The sequence below is a fragment of the Drosophila busckii genome, chromosome 3L (assembly GCF_011750605.1).
Source record: "Drosophila busckii strain San Diego stock center, stock number 13000-0081.31 chromosome 3L, ASM1175060v1, whole genome shotgun sequence".
Taxonomy (NCBI): Eukaryota; Metazoa; Arthropoda; class Insecta; order Diptera; family Drosophilidae; genus Drosophila; species Drosophila busckii.
In genome coordinates this window covers 8,404,974-8,425,981 of record NC_046606.1, presented here as the reverse complement: position 1 = coordinate 8,425,981, position 21,008 = coordinate 8,404,974, and the positions used below count along the sequence as shown (strand labels likewise).

Genomic DNA, 21,008 nt, shown 5'->3' with positions numbered 1-21,008 from the left:
GAGCTGGTTAAACTAGGTAATCAGTATATAGTTTAATATAATAATTTGCATTTATGCATATAGTTTATAGTTTAGAACTGAGCTTGCTGCAGCTGTCTTAAGTCTAGCTGATATTTACTATATATTTTGGTAAGACTGCAAATATATTTAAGCGCAGTAAGTAAATATAAATATTTGATTATGCATATTTATCTCTATTTACTACACTAAACTATATTTTTTTATTGTTTATAGTGCTGTTGCCTGTAACTGTAGCTTTGTTTGTTGTGCGTTCTGTTTTCGGTTTTTGGGCGTAATCGGCCGGCAATCTTTAACTAAATCAGACTATAGTTACGGTTGGGTTTGTCATCTTATTGCTGTTGTATAACGGCTGATAGTCGCTGCCCGACTTTGCATTCACGCTGCTCTGACAATTGTTTAAAAATGAACGCGCCGCCTTGACGCCATTTTGCGGCGCCAGCTTGTGGCCATTTTGTAGCGGCAGCGCTTCACCAATGAGTGTAATGCGCACAGGCTTATGAGCAATGGGCGCTGGAACTGCTTCGGGGGATTCTGTGCTGTCCCAGCCTATGGAGGCGCGTCGAGGATATGCCGCTGCAGCCAGTTGTTGATTATAGTTGGTCAATGTAGTGGAGATGATGGTATGACGACGTGTCTGGCTAAGCGCGCGACAATTGTTGTTGTTGCTGTTACTGCTGCTGTTGTTATTGTTGTTGTTGTTGTTGCTGTTGTGCTCTTGTGGCTGGTGGCGTATTATTGTTGTTGCAGCCAGCGTGGAATCATTGCAATGCAAGCGCAGCGTTGGAAAGTGCGTGGTATAACTTGTATATTCGGGCTTACTTCTGTGAATATATATCGTATATAGATTAGTTAATGCTTATATTAATTTTTAGTTGCTTTTGTTGTTGTTGTTGTTGTTACTACTGCTTGTTACCTGGTTAGTGTTGCACTGTTTAATTGCCGCATGCAATTAAAATGATTAACAACAACAGTGTTAAGTGGCATGCAACAAATATTTCAATGCTTAAAGCTAACTTAGACTTATTGTTAGTTCGTTAGTTACAATCTATTTGCAATAGTTGCAATCTAAACAGTTATAGCTTAGGTGTAAAATACATAACAAGTTGATGGCACAGAGCACTATGATGGCCATAATGAAATCACAAAATAGTACCTGTTGATCCCCAAACTGTAGTCTATATAGTTAGTCCGACGTGTTAGCAGCGTGTTAGGAAATGAGTGCGTTAGTAGTTGTTGCTGGTTAGTTAACATTTTGTTGCACTTGGCAGGCTTCACTGTACACCCACGGCGCGCTGCATTGTTAACCGTTAGTTTGCAAATTAGGCCGCTGCCATTACAATTTGTTGCCATTAACGTCAACAAGCGGCAAGCGGCAACAACTGATTTGCATGCCACTTGCAAGTTGCAACATTGCCCAAAAAATCAGCAGCGCATGAAACCAGCCGCAAGCAACAATTTGTTAGAGTTTTGTTGCAAGCAGCCAGCAGCGCAAACCAAAACCAAAACCAAACTTAAAACAATTGCAATAAATTGAAAGATGAACGGGTATAGCGCCTACCTGGACAAACCCTCCGCACCAATGGCAAGTGGACGTGTCTGTGAAATTGCAATCAACGGCAAATGGATGACAAGAGAAAATAAAAACCTGCCGTTAGTCAAATGTTGTGCACAACAAAAAAAAAAAAAACAAACATATGAATGATTAAACTTGAGCACGCACCCGCTCCGTTTGTGTGGCCATGCTGATGAGCTCCTTGCTGGCCAAACTGGCGCTGGCGTCGCCGCCGCTGCTGCTGCTGCTCGCTTGGGACTGACGCTTCTCTGCCTCCAGCTGCTCGATGAGATCACGCTGCAGGCGTATGGTGCGATCACGATCATCCACTTGACCCTGTGTTAGATGCGCAAACAATTGAGAGTTAGTGCAATGCCAAAAATTAAATAATTTGCAATTCAATGAGTACAGCTAAGCTCAGAGCGTGAGGCTAATAAAAGAAACAAAACATACAGAGACATGCAACAAATTCCGTTGAACTAAATTTGACAGCAATTTGCAACAATTAAGTTTATGCTTGAGCTAAGCAATGAGCAACTTTGCAAGTTAACGAGTTCGCTTTAACGGAATTTGCAGCTAAACAACAACTAGATATATATAGATATGTATATAGGTCTGTTGTGGGTTTATAGTTAATGTAACTAGCTAATAAATAAAACTATTTGTTGTGTATTGTGTGCTGTTTTGTATGTAAATTAGACGTTTACAAAAGCATATCAGAGCATAGAGTTGTATATAGAACATGCTAACTAGGTAGGAATAGACAACAGCAATATGCATATTAAGAATTTAAATATGTATATAGATTCTTCCTGTTCGTTGTTCAGAGCGCTAAGGGTGAAGAGTATTGGCCTAATCGTAAATTATATATAACAAACAAAACGCAAATGCATAGAACGTGCAAATACCTGAAGGTAAACCACCTGTCTACGTAGATCGGTAAGCTCCAGCAGCGGATCCTCCGTAGTGGATGAAGTCAAACTGGCCAAGTCAATGTCATTCAGCTGCTTGCCATCCAACCCACAGGCTGCAAACAATTGCGCATTGTCGTGCTCAAAGGGATTCAAGGTCTCGGTCTGCAAGTGTAAATTGTTTAGGCATGTGGCATGCAACATAAATGAGCTTGCGTCATTACCTCCTGCAGTATGCGTCGCAGTCGCAGCAGCTGCTTCTTGAACTGCAGCACATCCTGTATCATGGCATTCCTAAAGGACTTGTCATACAACATTAGATCGTCGGAGGAGCTGTGCAGCTCGTTGTGTGCCACGCTGCGTGCGCTGCCAGCGGCTGTGGCGGAGTGCGAGAGCTGCTGACGTCGCGGCAGACTGGAGGTGGAGCTGGCGTTGGAAGCGCGCGAGGCGGCTGTGCTGCGCTTGCGGCCGGCGGAGGCGCCACTGTGTGTGGAGCGCAGACTGTTGTCCGAGTCGTTGCCGTTGAGCTGCTGCTGCTGCTGGTCCTGCAGCCGCGAGCGATTCAGCAGGCGTGTAGCACGCGCGGGCAACTTGGCGCTGTAAGCAAAGAGCAGAGAGTGAGAGTTTAGTGGCTGTTGCTTGCGGCAAGCGGCGGCGTGTGGCGCAACCTTAGATATGTAGCATGGGCAGTGGGTGCGCTGCAGCATTGTTGCTGCTGTCGAGCACGCGGCGTTAGGAACACATTTTCGGAAGTCTTTAGATCCGTGCGTAGACGGCGCACACAGCTGGGCGAGGAGCTCGCGGATGTGGCCATGTTTGTGGCAAACTAAAACGCATGTGGCAAGTTGCATGACGATGACACAATCGACACATGCGCACTGCTCCCAACAGCTGTGTGTAGACTTGAGTTTGGTGTAGACTTTTTATTTTTGTCATTGGGGGTTGTTAATATTTAATGCAGCCAACTGCAGGCAAAGCCAAGGCGCGTTTTAATTAACTCGACCCACAATGAAAGTGAAAACGCAGTTGGGGGGTGGGGTGGGGTGCTGTGGAAGCTGCATGCGTTTGCTGGGCTCAAAGCCAGTTACGTGGCAACAAATAAATCCAAAGCTGCCAATGCCTCGAGAGCTACACAAAATATGTTGCCGCTGGTGAAAGTCAACTGTTGCGTGTATGTTGCACTTGCTGTCAGCGAGAGGGGGGGAGTAGCGGGGGGGCAGCCGTCACACATGCTATTATATATTTCACGGCATAATTTAAACAAACCGTAGAGCAAAACAAATATCTCGAGCGCTTTTTAACAATATAAATGTTAACAAGCCTATCGAGCCACATTATAATAATATTAATTGCCCTTCAACAACAACAACAACAATTTGCATTAAACAATAAGCTTACGCTTTTATAGCCAATTCGCATGCGAATATTGAAATAACTAAACAAATTGTTTGACTTTCACAGCGCCGAGCAACCAACCTAATTAGCCCAGCCAGAGAAAAAGCGCGAGCTGAGCTGAAAGCAAAAGTGACGCGTAATGGCCAAAAGAGAGCTCAAAGACAAGCCTTGCCAAAAATAATTCGCTTATGCGCAATTTGTGTGTGTGCAAAAACATTAAGCATGAAATTATTTTGTATTTCATTTGCTGCATAACCCTTTAGTACGGTTCAAAGTTGAACCACTATGAACTTCACTGTTTAGCGGTTACTAGTTTTGCTTTTAGCTCTCATAGAAATTATTGGCAAATGTCAAAGGTTGTCAGCAGTTCGTTTGCATTACTAATCAATAGAAAATTCACCAACATTTGCGCGCTTTGCTTTTAATTCTAAAATAATAGCAAAGCGGCAGTTCGAATTCAACAATAAAATCAACAATTGCTAGTCACAGTAGTCACTTTACTGCTTGCCGTTCACCAATACAAAACATTGGTGTACTTAATATTGGCTATCAACAATTTGTTTGCATTAGCAATCAATAGTAAATTCATCAACAACTGGAATTCGGAATTGTGTGAATGAAACGCCTTCAAACTTTAAGTTATGACCAATAAAATCAGCAATTGCTACCACATCACTGATAATGCTGAACAGCTAGTCACTTCACTGTTTACCAGTCACCAGCACAAAACCTTAATATTCACTGTCAAGCCAACAACATTTCGAATTCCAATGCTTTAATGAAATTTCTTTAAGCTCTAATTCTACTAACACCAATAAAATCAACAATTGCTGGCAGTTCATTAATAAAATCACCAACATTCACTGCCAGCTGTACTAAAGGGCAGCTATACCAGCAATCAACTGAAGATCTTTAGGAACATGCAGGAGCTTTAGAAAGTTATGATGATTTGTTAAATAAATTTCCAACGGAAACGCTTGATTACTAGCACAAAATGTAGGTTAAAACGCGCTACTTTATATGGATTTGTTTATTTTGTAGAATTTTTCAACGTTTTTCCCAACGATCGATTTACAGTGCTAACATCTGCTGTATCGGCTTTCAGTTTGTCTTAACTTTCATATGCAAATGCTGCTGAACGCAACTCAAATAAAACATTAATTCAAATGAGGGGGGCACTTGTAAAAGTATTTCACACGCTAGTGCAGCTCAACGTATACTTACTATAGTCGCTCATATACTTAGTTGAAGCAAACTCTTAAGTATGTGTGTGCTGAAACCAAAACAATGCCCAAGCACTTGGCACAACTGCTGCACCGGAAATTTCATGCAGACAGACAGACAGACGGACGGACGAACAGACGTTGCAGACATTTATAGTGTATGCATGTTGATTTGTAATGCGGAGCGACAAAATGCTCGTTATATTGCCACAGTTGCAAGCTAATGAAGTTGAAGTTATTGCAAGCCAACGGCAACTGTCGCCACTGTAAATTGCAATTGCAACTGCCACAGCAGCAGCCACAATGACAAGCAATCAACGTGGCTAGCAAAACACAAAAAATTGTTAAGAAAACTAAGCAATGAACCAAGAGCTTGAGGTCTAGAGTAATAAAATGCAAGCACAATCAGGCAAAAAGCAATGCAGAGGCGTTGACGGCGCGTCTAACGGCACTTATCAATTGAAGTATGCATGTGTGTGTGTGTGTGGTGTGTGTGTGTGTGGAAAGCTCATTTGTCATGCTGAGCTAGGAAGTGCATTAAACTATTGCTATGCAGACGCCGCTAATGTTTGAGGCTGCTGCTGCGGTCAGAGCTTCAAGTTAATAACCAAACTCATAAAAAAAGGTAGATACAAATCACACACACACGCACACACGCACACACACACACATACAGCTAAGGCTAAAGCGCTGAGAACGCAGTTGGCTGCTTGTGGCATGGATCAAGTTGAGTGGCCAGGTAGAGACGCAGACTCTGCACTGAGCGGGTTAAAGAACTTGGCAGGTAGCGTTTTACCTTGACGTATCTGTATCTTGTAGCTTGAGTATCTGTAGCTGTTGTTTGCACACTTTGGCATCTACATTTGCACACTTGAAATTCAATGCGCAGTCGTTTGCTACTGCAGTTCTCAGTTTTCTTGCGCTTTTCAGCGTTTGTTACGTTTATGGTCAACAAAACAAGGCAACCCCCCACCCTTCCTGCTGCTTGCATTTGCATTTGACACACTTTGCTTTGTTAATTTGATTGCATTTTCGCTTGCATATCAAATGACGCAAGTTCAAAAACGGAAATTGACCCAAAACTGTGTGCGGCGTGTTTTCCTCTTGGCCAACTATGCGGTCGGTCCGTCGCTCTTTTGATTACGTCGTGCTCATCATTAGCATATTTTTTATTTCACGTATTTTAGTTTGTATTTTTGCTACTCACACAGACGCCAACGCTACAAAGCTTCGCTTCGCTTTTGGAGTTGTTTTCAATATTGTTTTTTTTGCTTTTTTTTATTTATACTTTTTGCACAAACAGTTCACACAAAAACCATTGACACTTGTGCCTGCGGCGCGTCTTTATAATAAACGTTGCCAGTTTGTTGTTGTTGCTGTTGTTGTTGCTGCTGCTGTCGGCGTTGAAGCGCGTATTTGTGGCAGTGGCATGTATAAAGGCAACAGTGCGTATCGTCAGTCAGCGCCAGGCACAAGTGCGGGCCTGGCTTTGCCTCTTTCTTGTTGCTAACACTGTAATTAACTTGAGCTTTGTGTGTGTCTTAGGCAACTCCCACGCAGCTTAAACTCTTGCACAACATGCGTCCCAACAAAATTCCGATTATTCTTTGATAACAACAACAACACAAAAGTCTATAAATTATAAAAACCCACGATACACACCGAACGTGCAACGAACCACACACCGCACGCTTTGAGATCTTGTTTAATACTAAATTTGAAGTTGAAACACCAGCGCCAAGGCTGAAACAGCAATGGCAATGGAACAAGTGCACAGTGGGGCAAAAGCGGTGGAAAAAAGTAAGCAAGCTTACAAGCTTAAAATGTTAATTAATATACAAGAGTTGGTAACATAAATGCCAAAATTAAATACGAAGCATTGAATTTAATTTAGAAAAGATTTTTGGAATTTATAAGCTAAAAATAAGTTTTTTTTATCAACAAAACTGGTAACTATAGATTGACTAATATGATTTTATTTATTATTAGTTATTTGATAATGTATTAGTAGCAGCTTTACAGTAGCAGCGGTTTGACAGGAGGAGATTGACAAAGGAAGTAAAAGCAGTAGACAAAGGTTAGAGAAGTTAAATGAGATTTACATGAAATACATGACATTGTTACTAAATAATAATAATTGTAAAAACACCTAATTTAAATTTAATATAGCTAAGCACTTCAATCTTATTAGATTTATTTATTAATAAATATTTGTAGCCTCAAAGCCTCCAATATTTTATGTTTTATATAGATTTAATAGTTTTTCTCACTATATTACGTAATTGCATTTTCATGCAGTTTTCATTGCCTCAGCAACCACTGTGCGCATGCCAACTTAGCTACCACTGTTTCAATTCCACAACGTTCCAGCAAGAATGCTAAGTATGGTAGCTATGGGAGCTGCTTAGACTGCAGCGCAGTGTGTGGCATGGCCGTTAGAAAAGAAAGCTCTAACAAAGAGCCAAGAGCAATCAGCTAATAGCATCGATGGTTGACAACAAATGAAGCTAAAGATCAGTTGGCAGCTGCTGATCGCCAGATTGGAACGTAACCAGAGCTAAACCCACTCAGTGTGCAGCGCTGAGTCATGACTGGCTCCAAGATCAATATACGAAATGTGGGCGCCCGTGGTTTATGTATTTGCATATGACTTATGGCTGCTCCAACAACTGCAAGTGTATGTGTGTGTGTGTGTGTGTGTGTGTGTGTGTGTTTGAGTCTGTGCAGCTGTTTGGCGCCCGTGGGTTGTTGTCCGCTGCTGCAGCAACAACAATTTATGGCCACATTCACCAATACCAAGCAACCCAGAGTGGAAAAAGGCAATCCCCAGGCGCATGCGCATGCGTATCTATCTGGCAGGTACACCATGTGGAGAAGCCAGTTAGTTTGCGGTCGGAACAGGTTCACATGGTCAGACAATTGATTTTTCCTTGCGAGTGCAATAAAAATGCCGCCGCCGCAGCCACAACAAACTTTTCAGCCAACTTTGGCTGGAACAAGAAAACGGCTTTTTGTCGTCGTTGGTTGGTCGTGCCTGTTGCCGGTTGTTGTTGTGTTGCTGTTGCCATGACAAAAGAATGCGGCACTCGCCATCAAGTCTCAGGCCAAAGTCAAAATGTTATCTTAAGCAACAACCACGATTTGGCCAAAGACCAGACCAGACCAGACCAGACCAATGCAGACACGACCGAACAGGCAAAAACTCTCAAATGCCAAGTGCCGTTGCCTCTTTCGCTTTTGGCCTGGCCAGAATGCGCTGCGCTTTCGTGGTAGCAAACGCTTAAACATTACAATTTAGCGCAGCCAATTGGCAACGGCAATCGCTAGTGGGAATGTCTTATAGCCTTATAGTTGGTGGTTACGTTTGCCTAATGGGCATGGAAGGCAATTGCAGATGCGACCTTTTACCCAAGGCGCGGCGCGGGGTAACTTTTAAATTTCAACCTGTCCCTCAATGTTGTCTGTCTAATTTTCGGGCTAATTTCAATTTTCAACTCACAGCGTGCGGCATGCAACGGGGGCCAATGCCAAAGCGCTGAGCTGGCAAAAAGCTTAACACAGTTTAGACAAATCGATTTTTAATTGAATTGTAAACAATTAAATCAACTTTTGTCACAGTTGCGCTCAAAACTTTTGTAAACTTAATTGAAATTATGCAATTCAATTAAAGTTTTCTTATGCAAGACACTTGAGGTCTTTCTAGTGTTAAGTTCCAAGTCAATTTGGGGTGGGGTGGGGGCCGCTGGCTGCTTGACTAGATTGGATTGCATTGCTTTCAAGTGGCCAGGGCGTGTGGCATGGTGTGGGGTTGGCCTGGATGCTGTGCCTGGCCATGTGCCAGTCGCTCGACTAATCAAAGCAAAACTCAAAGAGGCGCAACGTGAGCTGCTGGCTGGCAACTTGCCCAACTGGGACGCAGTCAATACAATTAGTTTACAAGTAATGGGGCCTGGGTGTGCCTGGGAGTGAATGGACTCACCTGATGCGTTCCCTGGGGCTGGCGCCATGACGTTGCATGCGCACGCGCAGCAAACTGTTGAGCTCTTTCATAACATCGCTGCCCTGGCTCTCCAGCTGGGCGAGCAGTTCCGCTTCGGTCTCTGCCTGTTGCTCCTCCTGCTGCTGATCGCCAATCTTATGCAAGTCTGTGCCGCTGCGACTGCGCGCTGAGGCTAGACCACGATCTATGGAGTCGACGCTGCTGTTTAGATCAAAGTCCATCATGAGATCATCGGAGCAAATGGATTCGCATGGCGACAAAGTGTCCAGGGACTCGGCGCTCTCCAGCACAGCACGACGCACTGCAGCAGGTGTGCGCAGGCTCAGCTCTATGGCCTGTTGCAGCGCAGTGCGTGCCTTGGATTGAGACTTAAGCGAACGCAGCGAGCCTGTGTGTGTTTCCATCAATGTGGGCGTATCTGTGGCCAGCTCCTGCGCCTCGCTGTTGCAAAGCAGCGCTGGCTGATCCGCAATTTCATCATCAATCAGATTGCCGCAGTCCGAGCCCAGCGAAAGCGAGTGCGAGGCGTGTGTGGGCGTGCCCGGCGAATTGGGACTGCGACTGCCTATGTCCAGCTCCAGCTCCAGCACTGGGGATATATCATCAATGTCCACATCGATGTCGCGCTGCTGCAGCTGCTCATTGTGCTTGTGCTTCTGCAGCTTGCCCGCTGCCTCCTCCGACTCTTCAGTGCTGCTCACCAAGCTGTCTGTGGGTGAAGTTTCATCATCCAGCAGCAAGCAGCTGCTGCTGGCCAAGGCCAGCTCCGCAAATTTGCTTTCGTTGAGCGCATTGTTGAAGCTGCGTGGACGCAGCTCGCGATTGTCCACATTGAGCAAAGATTCGGGCGCAGTTTCCGTCAAAGAAGCTGCAGCAAAACGTAGTTTAAGTTATAAATGCTAGTTAGCTATCAAAGTGACTTACATATGGTGCTAAAGGGCACATCGCGCTCTGTGTTCATTAAACTCAAGTCATCCAAGCCCAGCGACATGTCCTCCTGCTCTTGCTGCGCCTTGGCTGCTGCTTGGTTGTCGCTGCTGCTGATGCTCATGCTGCTGCTGCAGTCATTGTTGGCCAGCGATTCGCCCGCCTGCAGGCGCCAGGACATGCCGGATGCTTCGCTTTGTTTGGCACTCTTCTCAGAGGTGGAGGAGTCCAAGAAAAGCTTTTCCTCGCTAACGCTCTCGCTGTCATCGGAGCCGCCCTGCTGCTTGGCGGGCTTGGCTGCTGCCGCCGCCTCAGGCGCGTCTGCCTGGCGCCGCTCATAGCTCTCGCGACTCAATACTGTGTTGGAACGCACCAGACCCACTAGCGGCAGCGGCGTAGTCTGTGTGGGCAGCATGGGCAGCGCCAGTGTTTCCACAAATGAATTCGATTCGCTTGAAGGCGGATCGTCCATGTCGCGCACCTCGAACGTGTGACGTCCGCTCATAATCATTTGCAGATTGCGCGGACGACTGCGACTGCGTTTGCTGCTGCTGGCACTGCCGCCCGAGCTGCTGCACGAGTCCACGGCCATGTCCATGCTGGCAATGCCCGAGTCGGCGCTGATTTCACGACTGCCCGAGAAGCCGCGACGCGTGCTGCTGTTGCTCAGCTGCTTCATGCTCTTCTGGTCCAGCTGTGCGCGACTGTGGCTGCTGCTGCTGGTGGGCTGCACGTGTATGGAGGTCAAAGGATGCGCACGCGACTGCGTGGCAATGTCCTTGGCGCGCGCGCCTGTATTATGCGCCGGCACTGGCGACTGCACGCTGCTGCTGGGCGTTGTGGGCGTGGTGGCATTAAGACTGATGGCCACTGGATACTCCGGCCTGGGCAGACTGACAGTTTGCAGCGTGAATTTGGCAAAACTTGGCGGCGCAGCACGCGGCGTGGGACGAACACTGCAGCGAATATAAAAAAACATTAAATTTATGCATTTATTTAATGCAGTGTGGCACTTACATGACATTCGCATGCATGCTGGCCAGCTGGTTGTAGTTATAGCGTTGCTGCTGCTGCTGTTGCGGCTGTTGCTGCTGCTTGGGCTCGTCAGCAATCTCGCCAAAGAACTGACGACGCTGATACTCAATGGTTGTATTCTGATTGAGATTGAATGTGAGCGTCTTGGGCTGTGCTATTTTGGGCTCCCCATCGCTGCTGCGACCAGCATGTGCGCTCTTCGAGCGACGCTTCACTGTGTCGAAGAGAGAGAGAGAGAGAGAGCGCAATAGAGTGTGAGTGAGTTCAAAGTGCTGCTTTAATTTATTTTCTGCTACTTACGATTGCTCACCAACTGCACATTGCCATTATTATTGTTGTTGTTGCTGGCGTTGCTGCTGCTGCTGTTGTTGCCATCATTGTGGTTGTTGTTTTGAGCATTGGCTTCTTCGCTGGCGCTGGTGGTGGCGAGTCCGGTGGACGCGGGACGTGGCATGGCGCCGCGATAGCCGAAACGTTTACCGGCCGCACCTGTGCGATTGCTCGCATTTGTCTTTTGTGCGGCCACGCCTACTTTCTCGAATTGTATGGGCGCGGCTATTGGTGGTGGCAAGTGTAGGTGGCATGTTGGCGCGTTATTAAAACAAAATTGTCGCAAATTAAAAAGCTATAAGCAGCCATTACTTACCTGCATTGCCATTGTCATCCTTTGTTGCTGCCTCTGTGGACTCCAAAGGGCCATCGTTGCCATTGGCTGTGCCCTCCAACAGTTTCTTCAACTTTTTGGGTGTACCATTGAGCTTCTTGCGAAAGCCAAAGGACATGGCGGTGCCTTTGGTGTGCAGCGTTTGTTCCGCCGTTCCATTTACATTTCCATTTCCATTCAAATTGCCATTGTTGCGACGGCTCGACTTGCCGCCGTGTTTCTTGCTCTCCGCCTGACCCTAGAGTGTGTGAAAATAAGAGCGAGACAGCATTAGTTAAAGAGGCTTAAGTGAAAGGCAAACAAACACAAAAAGTAAAAACGGGTCAAGTGATGAGCGCTTAGACAATAGACAGTTGGCCTGATTGCCTGCCTGCCACACAATGCTTGCAACATGTTGGGGGGTGCGGGGTGTGTGTTGAGTGGGTGGCAAATCAAACTACTTGCATGAGTCATAACTACTACATTTAACTATAAATTGTGTGGCATGTGGCACAGACGCTTTACCATATTCACTGCCTCCACTTCCGCGTCAACTTCCGCGTCGTCTTCCTCGGCTGCTATAGCTTCACTAACGGTATTGTTCAACAGCTGCGCTTTATCAGCAACATCAAAATTTTCTTTGTCTTTGTCTGCTCGTGGCAGCTCCTGTGGCACGTTGCTGCTGCTGCTGCTGCTGCTGTCGGCTTGCGATTGCTGCTCGTGTGCGTTTAAATTGACAGCGACGAGATTGTCGCATTCATCCATGTTGCACGTTGCACGTTGCTGCAGAGGCACCACTCGCTTAACCGGCGAGCTTCCTTCTGCGTTTCAACGCTAACAAAATTACACACGTGCGCCGTTTTGAACGTTCCAACAATAAACCACTGTCAATGCCAATAACAATCTGCCACTTGCCACTTGCTTTAAGTTTACACCAATACACGCATAAATTACGCCATTTATAATTGCACTTGAGGCAGGTACATACACGCACACCTACACGCACACACGCAGAGGGTCCTTGAAAATTTTCTCGTTCACTTTGCAGCGCAGCAACTGACGCAATTTTCACAATTGAACGCCGCACAATATGCAATAGAATTTAATTGTTTTAGTTTTATTTGTTGCTTGTATATTAAGCCACTTTTTGAGCGTTTTTTTTGTTATTTATGAATTAAAATTTGTATAATTTGCGCTGCTCATTGCTTAAGCAGCAGCACTTGGAAAATTCTAGCTGAAAATTCTTGCTGCTCTTGCTGCGTGTATGCGTTGAAACTCGTTGGACCGGAGCTGGGACTTGCGTCATGCGCACTAGACATGAAAACAAGTGCGCTGCAATATTTTATGAGGGTTGTTTTACCTAGATTCGTAATGTGGCGCCCTCTATAGTGTGCTAATTGTGCTGGTGCTGGACTTGACTTATACCGTACGTGTTGAATTTAAATGTGGTGAAAATAGCTTAAGCGGCAAATTCAAATATCATAAGGGAAGATTGAGGTGAGTTGTGGTTAGTTAGCGAGCATTTGTTAATGTTTATCATGCAGCTAAGTATTATTGTTGCACATAAATAAAGCAAGCTCACCTCATGCGACTTATAGCACTCGTCGGACTCTGTTTCCTCGTAGCTATCGCTGTCGCTATCTCTTTCATTTTCACTGCCACTCAGCTGCCAGGCATTGTGTCTTATAAGTTTTCTTGACCGCTGTGGTTTAAAGCCACGCCAGCTGCCTGCCTTTTGACAAGGGATGCGCTCCTGCAGTGTTTGTGCCAGCTCCTCGAGCAAAAAGTCCTGGCAAGTATAAAAGCGCTGTGGGCCAGCGACGTCTGACAGCGAGCTGACACTGCCATTCAATTGCTCATCCAGCTGATTATAGATAGACTCAATGTGCAGCACCACTTGCTGCTCCTCCTCGTTCTCTTCGTGCTGCTTGTGCTCAGTCTTGCTTATGTGGTAATAAAAAGGCCTGTCATGCGCTTGACTGGCAATATATTCATTACTCGCTGTCAACTGTTGCCATATTTTGTGAGCCTGGTCCAAATCTTGCTGCGACAGCGCAATCGTCAGCACAGATTGATGATGTGCGGGACTCGGGCACGTGGACTGACGTGAGACACGCTTGCCCATGGAAACGTACGCGTCGCTGCTAGCTGCTATGCAACTCCAATTGCATTCCTTTTTGTCCTTGCTACTCCCACGTTGCTTGATTTACTTGCCACACACGCGCTCTTGACAGCTTCAGACCCAATTGCGGCTAACTCAGCCAAGCACAAGCAGCCGGCGGCGGTGTCTGTAAAAATTAGTTGAAAACGAGTGTTGAGTAGGTTATCGTTATCATATTTGCTACCTGGGTAACCAACGGCAACCAAAGTATTGCATATTGATATGCAGCTAACGTTAGGTCGACTTGCGGTAAACCGCGCAGGTGCCTCGCGTACACTCACAGAAAGGTTGTGAGAAAAGTCTTTATAGTGGCTTCACCTTATGCTTCGCTTGTGCTTTATGCTTGACTTGCTCTTAAATATTTGCCACACTCGCTTTTGTTTGTTTTCCATAGCGAAAATTTAATTATTGCAATTTAAAGCGATCCTTAACTTCTGCGTATGCAAGCTAACTTAAGTGTGACCAGGCGTTATTGTGATATTCGCTCACGCAAGCTTATTCATCGATTGATCTACCGATAGACAGCTACTAAAAAGGAGCGTGATCAGTCACGACTTTTGCAATAATCGGTAAACAAACGTGTGCAGTGCGGCAATAAACAAATTGCAATTAAATTAATTAAAAAATACGCGCTGCATTAAAAGTTACTTGAAAAAACGCTGCACAAAGCTTAACATTAAATGAAAATAATCAAAGTGCAGCCCAAACAGAATTCAATTTGATTACAAATATTTTCAAGCTTCTGTTGTTTCGTTTTTGTTCTTGCTGCTGCTGTACATCTAACAGTAACAGCGACTGTGCCACGCGGCGCCATTGATGTTGCATTATGCGAGGCAACACGTTTTTTATTAAATTTTATTAGAGTTGGGCATGCACTGAAAAAACACAAATACAAACACGAAAGCGCGCGCTGAAGCAAAGCTGCAGCAGATCCCCAAAGCACGCGGCGGCAACAGACACACAAACACACACACACACAAACAAACTGCTAGCGAGGATGGCAAGGGACAGAGTGTGCAGGATTGCTGTGATAAAGGAAGTGAGAGATATATGTATGGAAGCAAATGTAAGTAGAGAACCTTTGGGTAGGAGCGCTGGGAGCTGGTGCTAGCTTTATGGCGCATTTGCCGCATAACAAAATTTACACCCACAGCATTGGATGTGGCAACTGCGTGAATGTGAATGTGTCTCTGTGTGTGTGTGTGTGTGTGTGTTGGGGGATGCAGCTACTGCTCTGTTTATGCCTGCTTATGTCGTTTGGCTTACTCACATTTGCTACGCGGCTTTGTGCTGCATAAATTTCAGTGGCACGCCCTCCATTCATGCAACGTGGCCCTTTGTGTTAAGTGGCAAGTTCTCTGTGCTTTTGTTTTTTTTTTTTTTGGCTGCTTTTTTCGCACATAATGAGGCAATTTAGCAGTTTGGGAGTTTTTTGTTGCACTTGCAGTTGTCGGTGGCCGTGGCCGTTGCCGCTGCACTTGCCTCAGCTGCTGGTTAGCCAATTGGTTTAATGCCGCGCTTTGTATGCGTGGCAAATCCTTCAGCAGTGAGTAGCGATTGGTCGCATATGTAAATTGAACAACGCCTAATTATGCGCATAAATACTCCGGGCAACAACTCAGCGCTCGGGCCTGGCTTAATCGATGTGGCTAGCAGATAACAGCGGCAAGTAACAAGCAGCAGCACGTTACGTGCCAGAATCTGTGGCACGTTGCCTTCATGCATAAGCATAACAATAGCCATTACCATTACCTATTACTATGCTGATTCTGATTCCCATAACGATTTGATGTGGCATGCAACAGCTGCTGCCTGTGCTACAGTTGCTGCTGTTGCTGCTCCTCGCTTACAACTTGGCCCAGCGCCGAGGAGCTCTACCGTGCTGCCGAGTTGAGCCTTGCATTTCAATTGTGGCCTAAATGAATGCGACAGCAGTGCTGCGCCTCAGCCCCGTCGCTGTTGCTTCCACTGGGCACGTGGCAGTTGCAATAAATGCCAACACTAAAATGCTTTAGCCTTGTGCCAGCGCCAGCGCCAGCTCGTTGGCTTAAGGGCAGTGGAGGCTGCTGCTGCTGCTAGTAGTTTGGCCAAAGTTTGCCATGATTAAAATACGCGTCCAACAGTTGCTGACAGTTTTAATACAAAGGCGTCAAAATAAAAGTTTTGACAGTGCCAAGACCTATGTATGCAAATTACTACAATAGCAGCAGCAGCAACAACAACGACAACTACAGTAAATATTTGCTGGCAGCGCTTGGCGTCTTTCACAACAGTTGGCTCAATTCCAACGTAGCGTGGTTAAAAGCAATTGCATTTTGGTAATTGAACAAGTCAACGCTTAATTATTGTGCTACACTGAAAGGCAACCATAAATGTCGGACTCAACAGACTGCTGCTGTTGCTGCTGCTGCTGTTGCTGTGGTGGCTTTGCCTGGAGCTCACTTCGGTAGGGGGAAGTCGGAAGTCAGCCGTGTGAAATTCTCTTTTATTCATGAAGCAAAATAAATGTGCAAAAATGAGCAATTGGTTTATTTTTACGTAAATGCTGCTTGTTGCTTTTAATGTTATTGTTGTTGTTATGATTATTGTTGCTGCTGCTGCTGCTGAGCTGTGCATGTGGTTGCTATACCCTGTGTATAAATAATTAAAGGCGCGCATAGTTCATAGGTCAAGTTAACTGTGCGCATTGCTCATTTCAAAGGAGTAACTTGGCTGCTAGCAACTGTTGCGTTGTTGTTGCATATGAAATGTAATTTTACTGCATATTTTTTAATTGAAGCCGCCGCGTTTTGTCTTTGCAACATATATCGTACATATATTTGGAGCAACAATTGCTTAAAATTTATGGCCCGAGCATGCCAGACGGCCTTAACTTAATTTGAACTTTTTGCTGGCTAAAAAACTGAACCATTTCCGTTATTGAGCCAACTTTGGGGCAACAAACGTACATTGCCCCAAAGCTAGTGCACGCGCACAGCGACCAGCAACAGCAGCAGCAACAGCAAGAATAGTAACTGGGACACTTGATAGGTTTTTATGCCGCTGGGGAAACTCCTAACTCCTGTCGCCCCGTCGCCTTGTTGCCCTCTTGCAGTCTGGCCCTTGATCTGCCCCGTCGCCGCTGTGGCGCTTAACAAACAAAGCCACGCCCACGCACTATTGGCTATAAATCAATTTTTCAAAAATGACACTGGGAAATGGAAAAAGTAAACTCAAAGCTGCTGAAAGCTGCCCGCCTCCCTTTTGACGTCTAGCATCAACAGCTTTAGCTTCAGCACCATAGTCACAAAATAAAACCCAGCTCATATGAGCTCACACACACACACACACACACAGCTTCAATATATATGTACGTATAGTAAATGCATAAAAAATGTATATTTTTCACTTGAATTTTCGTGATAAATTCATCCTTTTTTTTTGTACTTTTTTTCTTATTTCTTTTTGGTTAGCAAATCTTTGCAGCTGGCGCTGCAGCAAGTTTCGTCAACGGGTTTTTGTTATCATAAATTTAAATGTACATTGTTGCTGCTGTTGTTGTTGTTGTTGTTGTCGTTGCTGCTGCAAAGTTGCAAAGCAGCCTGTGCAAATGAGCACGTTAATAGGCAGACAGTCGAGCAGTCAGTCAGTCAGGCAGACAGGCAAGCGAGCAGGCTCGTAGCTGAAGGTGCTGGCCATAAGCAATGGTAGCAGCACACGCGGCGTATGCGCAATGCAGGCAAAAGTAGAAATAGACAAACTGGCCGAAAGTCTGCGCTGCTGCCAGTAGCATGAATACTGATGAGTGCGTTTCCCAAGCGAATATGAATGAGAATTGCCCAGCGTATCGAATGCGCTATTGATTGTGGAAATAAATCGTAGATAATACGTTGTGGGAACTATATACTGTGTGTGTGTGTGTGTGTGGCATGCAACATCAATTTGATAAGCATATACATTTAAATAATTATATATACTAGACTTTCAGCTGAGTGCATTGCATCTGAGCTTAGCTGGCTAACGCTTTATAAACAGTTGCGGCATGTGGCATGCAGCAAGTGCTTTGGGGATCAAAGACTCTTAGCTACGCAAGCAATTCTCTAATTAACATTTGCTGTTAAGCGCGTTAACAGCGACTTAACATTGCTGTGCAGCCAATCATAAAGTAATTTAAGCTTAAGCCGAATATTTGTCATAGCCTAACTAAACGTAGCTTATTAAGTTAATCATTTTATTATTAACACATTACTTGTGGCCTGTCTTAGCCATGATGTCATAACAATTTGCTTAATTATGGCTCACATATTATAGAGTAGACTTAATGCTGCGTACACACTCAGATTTGTGCAAATATCAACAGCTGCTGCTGGCTCTGTTGCTGTTTAATTTTGGAAATGTGAAAACTGATTGCAGTGCTTAAACTTCTTGCGCCTTTGCTCTCTTAGTAGTCAGCGGTTGTTGTCAACTGAAGTGAACTTCCTGCCATGGTTAAAATTAACAATTGTGCGTTGCATTTGCATGTTGTGCATAACTGAGTTGCCCAATGGCAATTTATGAATCCCATATTAACTCACTGTTCTATGCTGTTAAGTAATTCACTACGCATTTCAATTGCGTCTATTTAATTATTACTTCAAGTACTGTGTATAGTAAAGTATTTTTGTTTATAAGTCGTCAGCCGAGCGTGCAAACTACAAGCAACTGACAAAGCTCGTAATCAAGCCACATAATTGCAAAATGCTCGTCGCTCTTTTGAAGCTCAAACTTCAGTCATGTTTGTTTGGCAATTTGCGTACTTGGAATATTCTTTATATAAGCAGCCATATATGTATATATCATACATATATATTTGATGTGCACATAATAATTACGCAATTGACAACCCTCACTTGGCTGCGAGTGTCTTTGCTTTTCATAGATTTAATATTTTTGCTTGATTCTGACAAATAATAAAATAAGAATGAATTTATTGCGTAAAACATACTTGTTGGTAATATATTTTGCATATTTGACTGACTGCAGACGGAAGCGCAGCCAATCAAAATGCACAGCAGCGCGCACACACACAAAATAAACAAACTTTGACCGAAAATGAAAATGTTGCATAAATCACAAGATTTCTAATTAGACGCACACATATTAAATTCTTATAATTAGAGTAGTGCGAGCAAGCTGAGCTGAAACCCAAAACACACACAACTGAGCTTGTTAATTTTAGCAATAACTGTAAACCGTAGAGCAACAGCCTCAAGCTACAACTGACAGACGAGCTGAGTAGCGGCGGCGTATACTTAATATTTGCTGCAGGTTTCAATTTGCATGTAGAGCTGCTCGCATTTTAATTTTTAAACAATTAGTAGGCAATCGGCTTCGAGTCTTGTTTTCGTAAGCGGCTTAGACAGCTCAACGCTCAAATTCCACACACAAAAACTGCAGACACAACGTGTGCGCTCTCTAACTGTTTAGGGTATTAGTGTTGATGGGGGGAGCAAACAAAAAAAATAGCGAAAACTAGTCCAACAGCTTAGACATTTAATATGCATAACTGTGCTGCAAATGCAACTATGACGACGACAGCCAAGAAATCAACACAAACTCAGCTCAGCTCGCTCAGCTTTATATATAGTCATATATATAATATAATATATATGCACAGCAGCGCTTTTGCTTAGCATAGATTGCGTTTGTGGCGGCGGCGGCGGCGGCAGCGGCAGCGGCATGCAAATGTTGTTAACGCACCTTTTGTTAGAGATACGGCGACTGTTTATCTTATCAGCTGCAGGCTACACGGCGCTGTAGTCTGAGCGTAATTAGATTACGGTTTTCAAGTGCTGCTCATTGAATTGTCAAGCGCTTGAGTCAGCAGCAGCAGCATCCAACTTTACTTTCAACTGCACTTGTCTGTGCTTTAACTTTTTATACACATGCACACACTTTGCTATGTTTGTTTATTTTTATTGAATTTTTATCTTCCGCTGACCTTAAAGCGTTACACACACGTTTTAACTTTAGCTAAAATACTCGCGGCTCGCGTTGTGTTTGCTTTAAATATTGTTAAACAAAAGCGTCAACTGACTGGCGCGAGTCACGCATCAAGCTGTAGCGTCCAGCACCTTAGAATCGACAGTCGAAAGCTTACGCAGCGATCACTTGAGCTTTGAGCAAGTTAAAGCTTTAGCTGCTGCTGCGCTCTTTGGCGCTCAGGTGCTCAACAGCTGTTTACAATTAGCAACAATACACATGCACACAATTAAAAATGAATGAAATTCCATTACAGGTTGAATGCACAGCGTGTTCATTGAAATGTGGCTTCAACTTCGCTGCTGCTGCTGCTGCTGTTGCTTTGCTGATGGCCATGTTGAGCAGTTAGCCTGGCAGCGCGTCAAGTGTCATAAAAACGGCAACACTTGCAAGCCAAAAAACCCGTAAAGTGCAGATCCGAATTCTGGCCACTTGTGGTTGGGACTGGGAGTAGCGTTGCCTTGCCTCGCCTTGCACTGTGGGCCATGTGCTCATCTTTCAAAGGCATCGTGTTGCGTAAGTGTTAGTGTTTGCTGTTATTGCTGCGCACATCGAGGAAAACTAAAACGAGCACAGACACACACACACACACACAGAGACACAAAAGAAAACATTTACAAAACTTCCATTTCCGTTTTATATGGGCTCGCCTAGCGAGTGTCCAGCACATACCCCCTAACTATCAAGTACCCCGACCACGTGCCAACAACTGACAGTGCCAGGTTGCCATCAACGCGCCAGCAACAACAGCAGCAGCAGCAGCAGCAGCAGCGGCAGCAGCATCAGCCATGCGGGGAAATTGAAAAAAGATAGTTGCACATAGTTAGAAGCAATCCCTTAAGCCACACTGCTCGTCCCTCCCATATGGCCCTCTCTGATTTGTCTAGCGCTAAAAAAAAGGGCAAACATAAAGGAATGCCAAAGGCATCGCTGGGGCAAATCATAAAAAAAAAAATTGCTGTTTTGGCGACGGAAGTGCGCATTGTAGCAAAGTTAGCAGGTAAATCAAATGATAAAATGAAGTTGCTTATAGCCCCTTGCTGGCTGGCTGGCTGACTTGGCCAACGCGACCCTTATAACAACAGGCCAGCAATAACCGATAAGCCATAAGCAATAGCAATAGCAACAGGAGCTGGCGCC

General features: G+C 44.9%; 1 protein-coding gene across 10 annotated transcripts; it reads right to left on the bottom strand.

Moving 5' to 3' along the window:
• Positions 1–169: 169 nt before the first annotated feature.
• On the bottom strand, positions 170–19,899 carry LOC108600292 (serine-rich adhesin for platelets). 10 transcript variants are annotated; one of them, XM_017987770.2, is made up of 14 exons: positions 19,587–19,898; positions 13,290–13,995; positions 11,711–11,966; positions 11,365–11,619; positions 11,047–11,278; positions 10,027–10,985; positions 9,082–9,970; positions 2,709–3,081; positions 2,482–2,649; positions 1,742–1,909; positions 1,580–1,617; positions 1,175–1,196; positions 935–949; positions 750–842 (listed from the first exon to the last, which is right to left on the bottom strand). In XM_017987770.2, the coding sequence occupies exons 2-14, from the start codon at positions 13,830–13,832 to the stop codon at positions 837–839; spliced, it is 3,924 nt and encodes a 1,307-aa protein (XP_017843259.1). In that variant the 5' UTR covers positions 13,833–13,995; positions 19,587–19,898; the 3' UTR covers positions 750–836. The 10 variants fall into 10 exon arrangements, 9 of the variants coding, with proteins under 9 accessions (XP_017843254.1, XP_017843253.1, XP_017843262.1 ...); XM_017987771.2 differs by lacking the exon at positions 935–949 and having other exon boundaries at positions 19,587–19,899; XR_001915184.2 differs by having other exon boundaries at positions 759–842; positions 935–1,196; positions 19,587–19,899.
• Positions 19,900–21,008: the final 1,109 nt, after the last annotated feature.

Bases quoted from the DNA above. Each gene is read 5' to 3' on its own strand.
- LOC108600292 (XM_017987764.2), bottom strand. From the start codon at position 13,832: ATGGGCAAGCGTGTCTCACGTCAGTCCACGTGCCCGAGTCCCGCACAT. The intron at 3,082-9,081 runs GTGAGTCCATTC...CTTTGCTTACAG, and splicing joins AGCCCCAGGGAACGCATCAG to CGCCAAGTTGCCCGCGCGTG. The intron at 2,650-2,708 runs GTAATGACGCAA...TTACACTTGCAG, and splicing joins TGCGACGCATACTGCAGGAG to ACCGAGACCTTGAATCCCTT.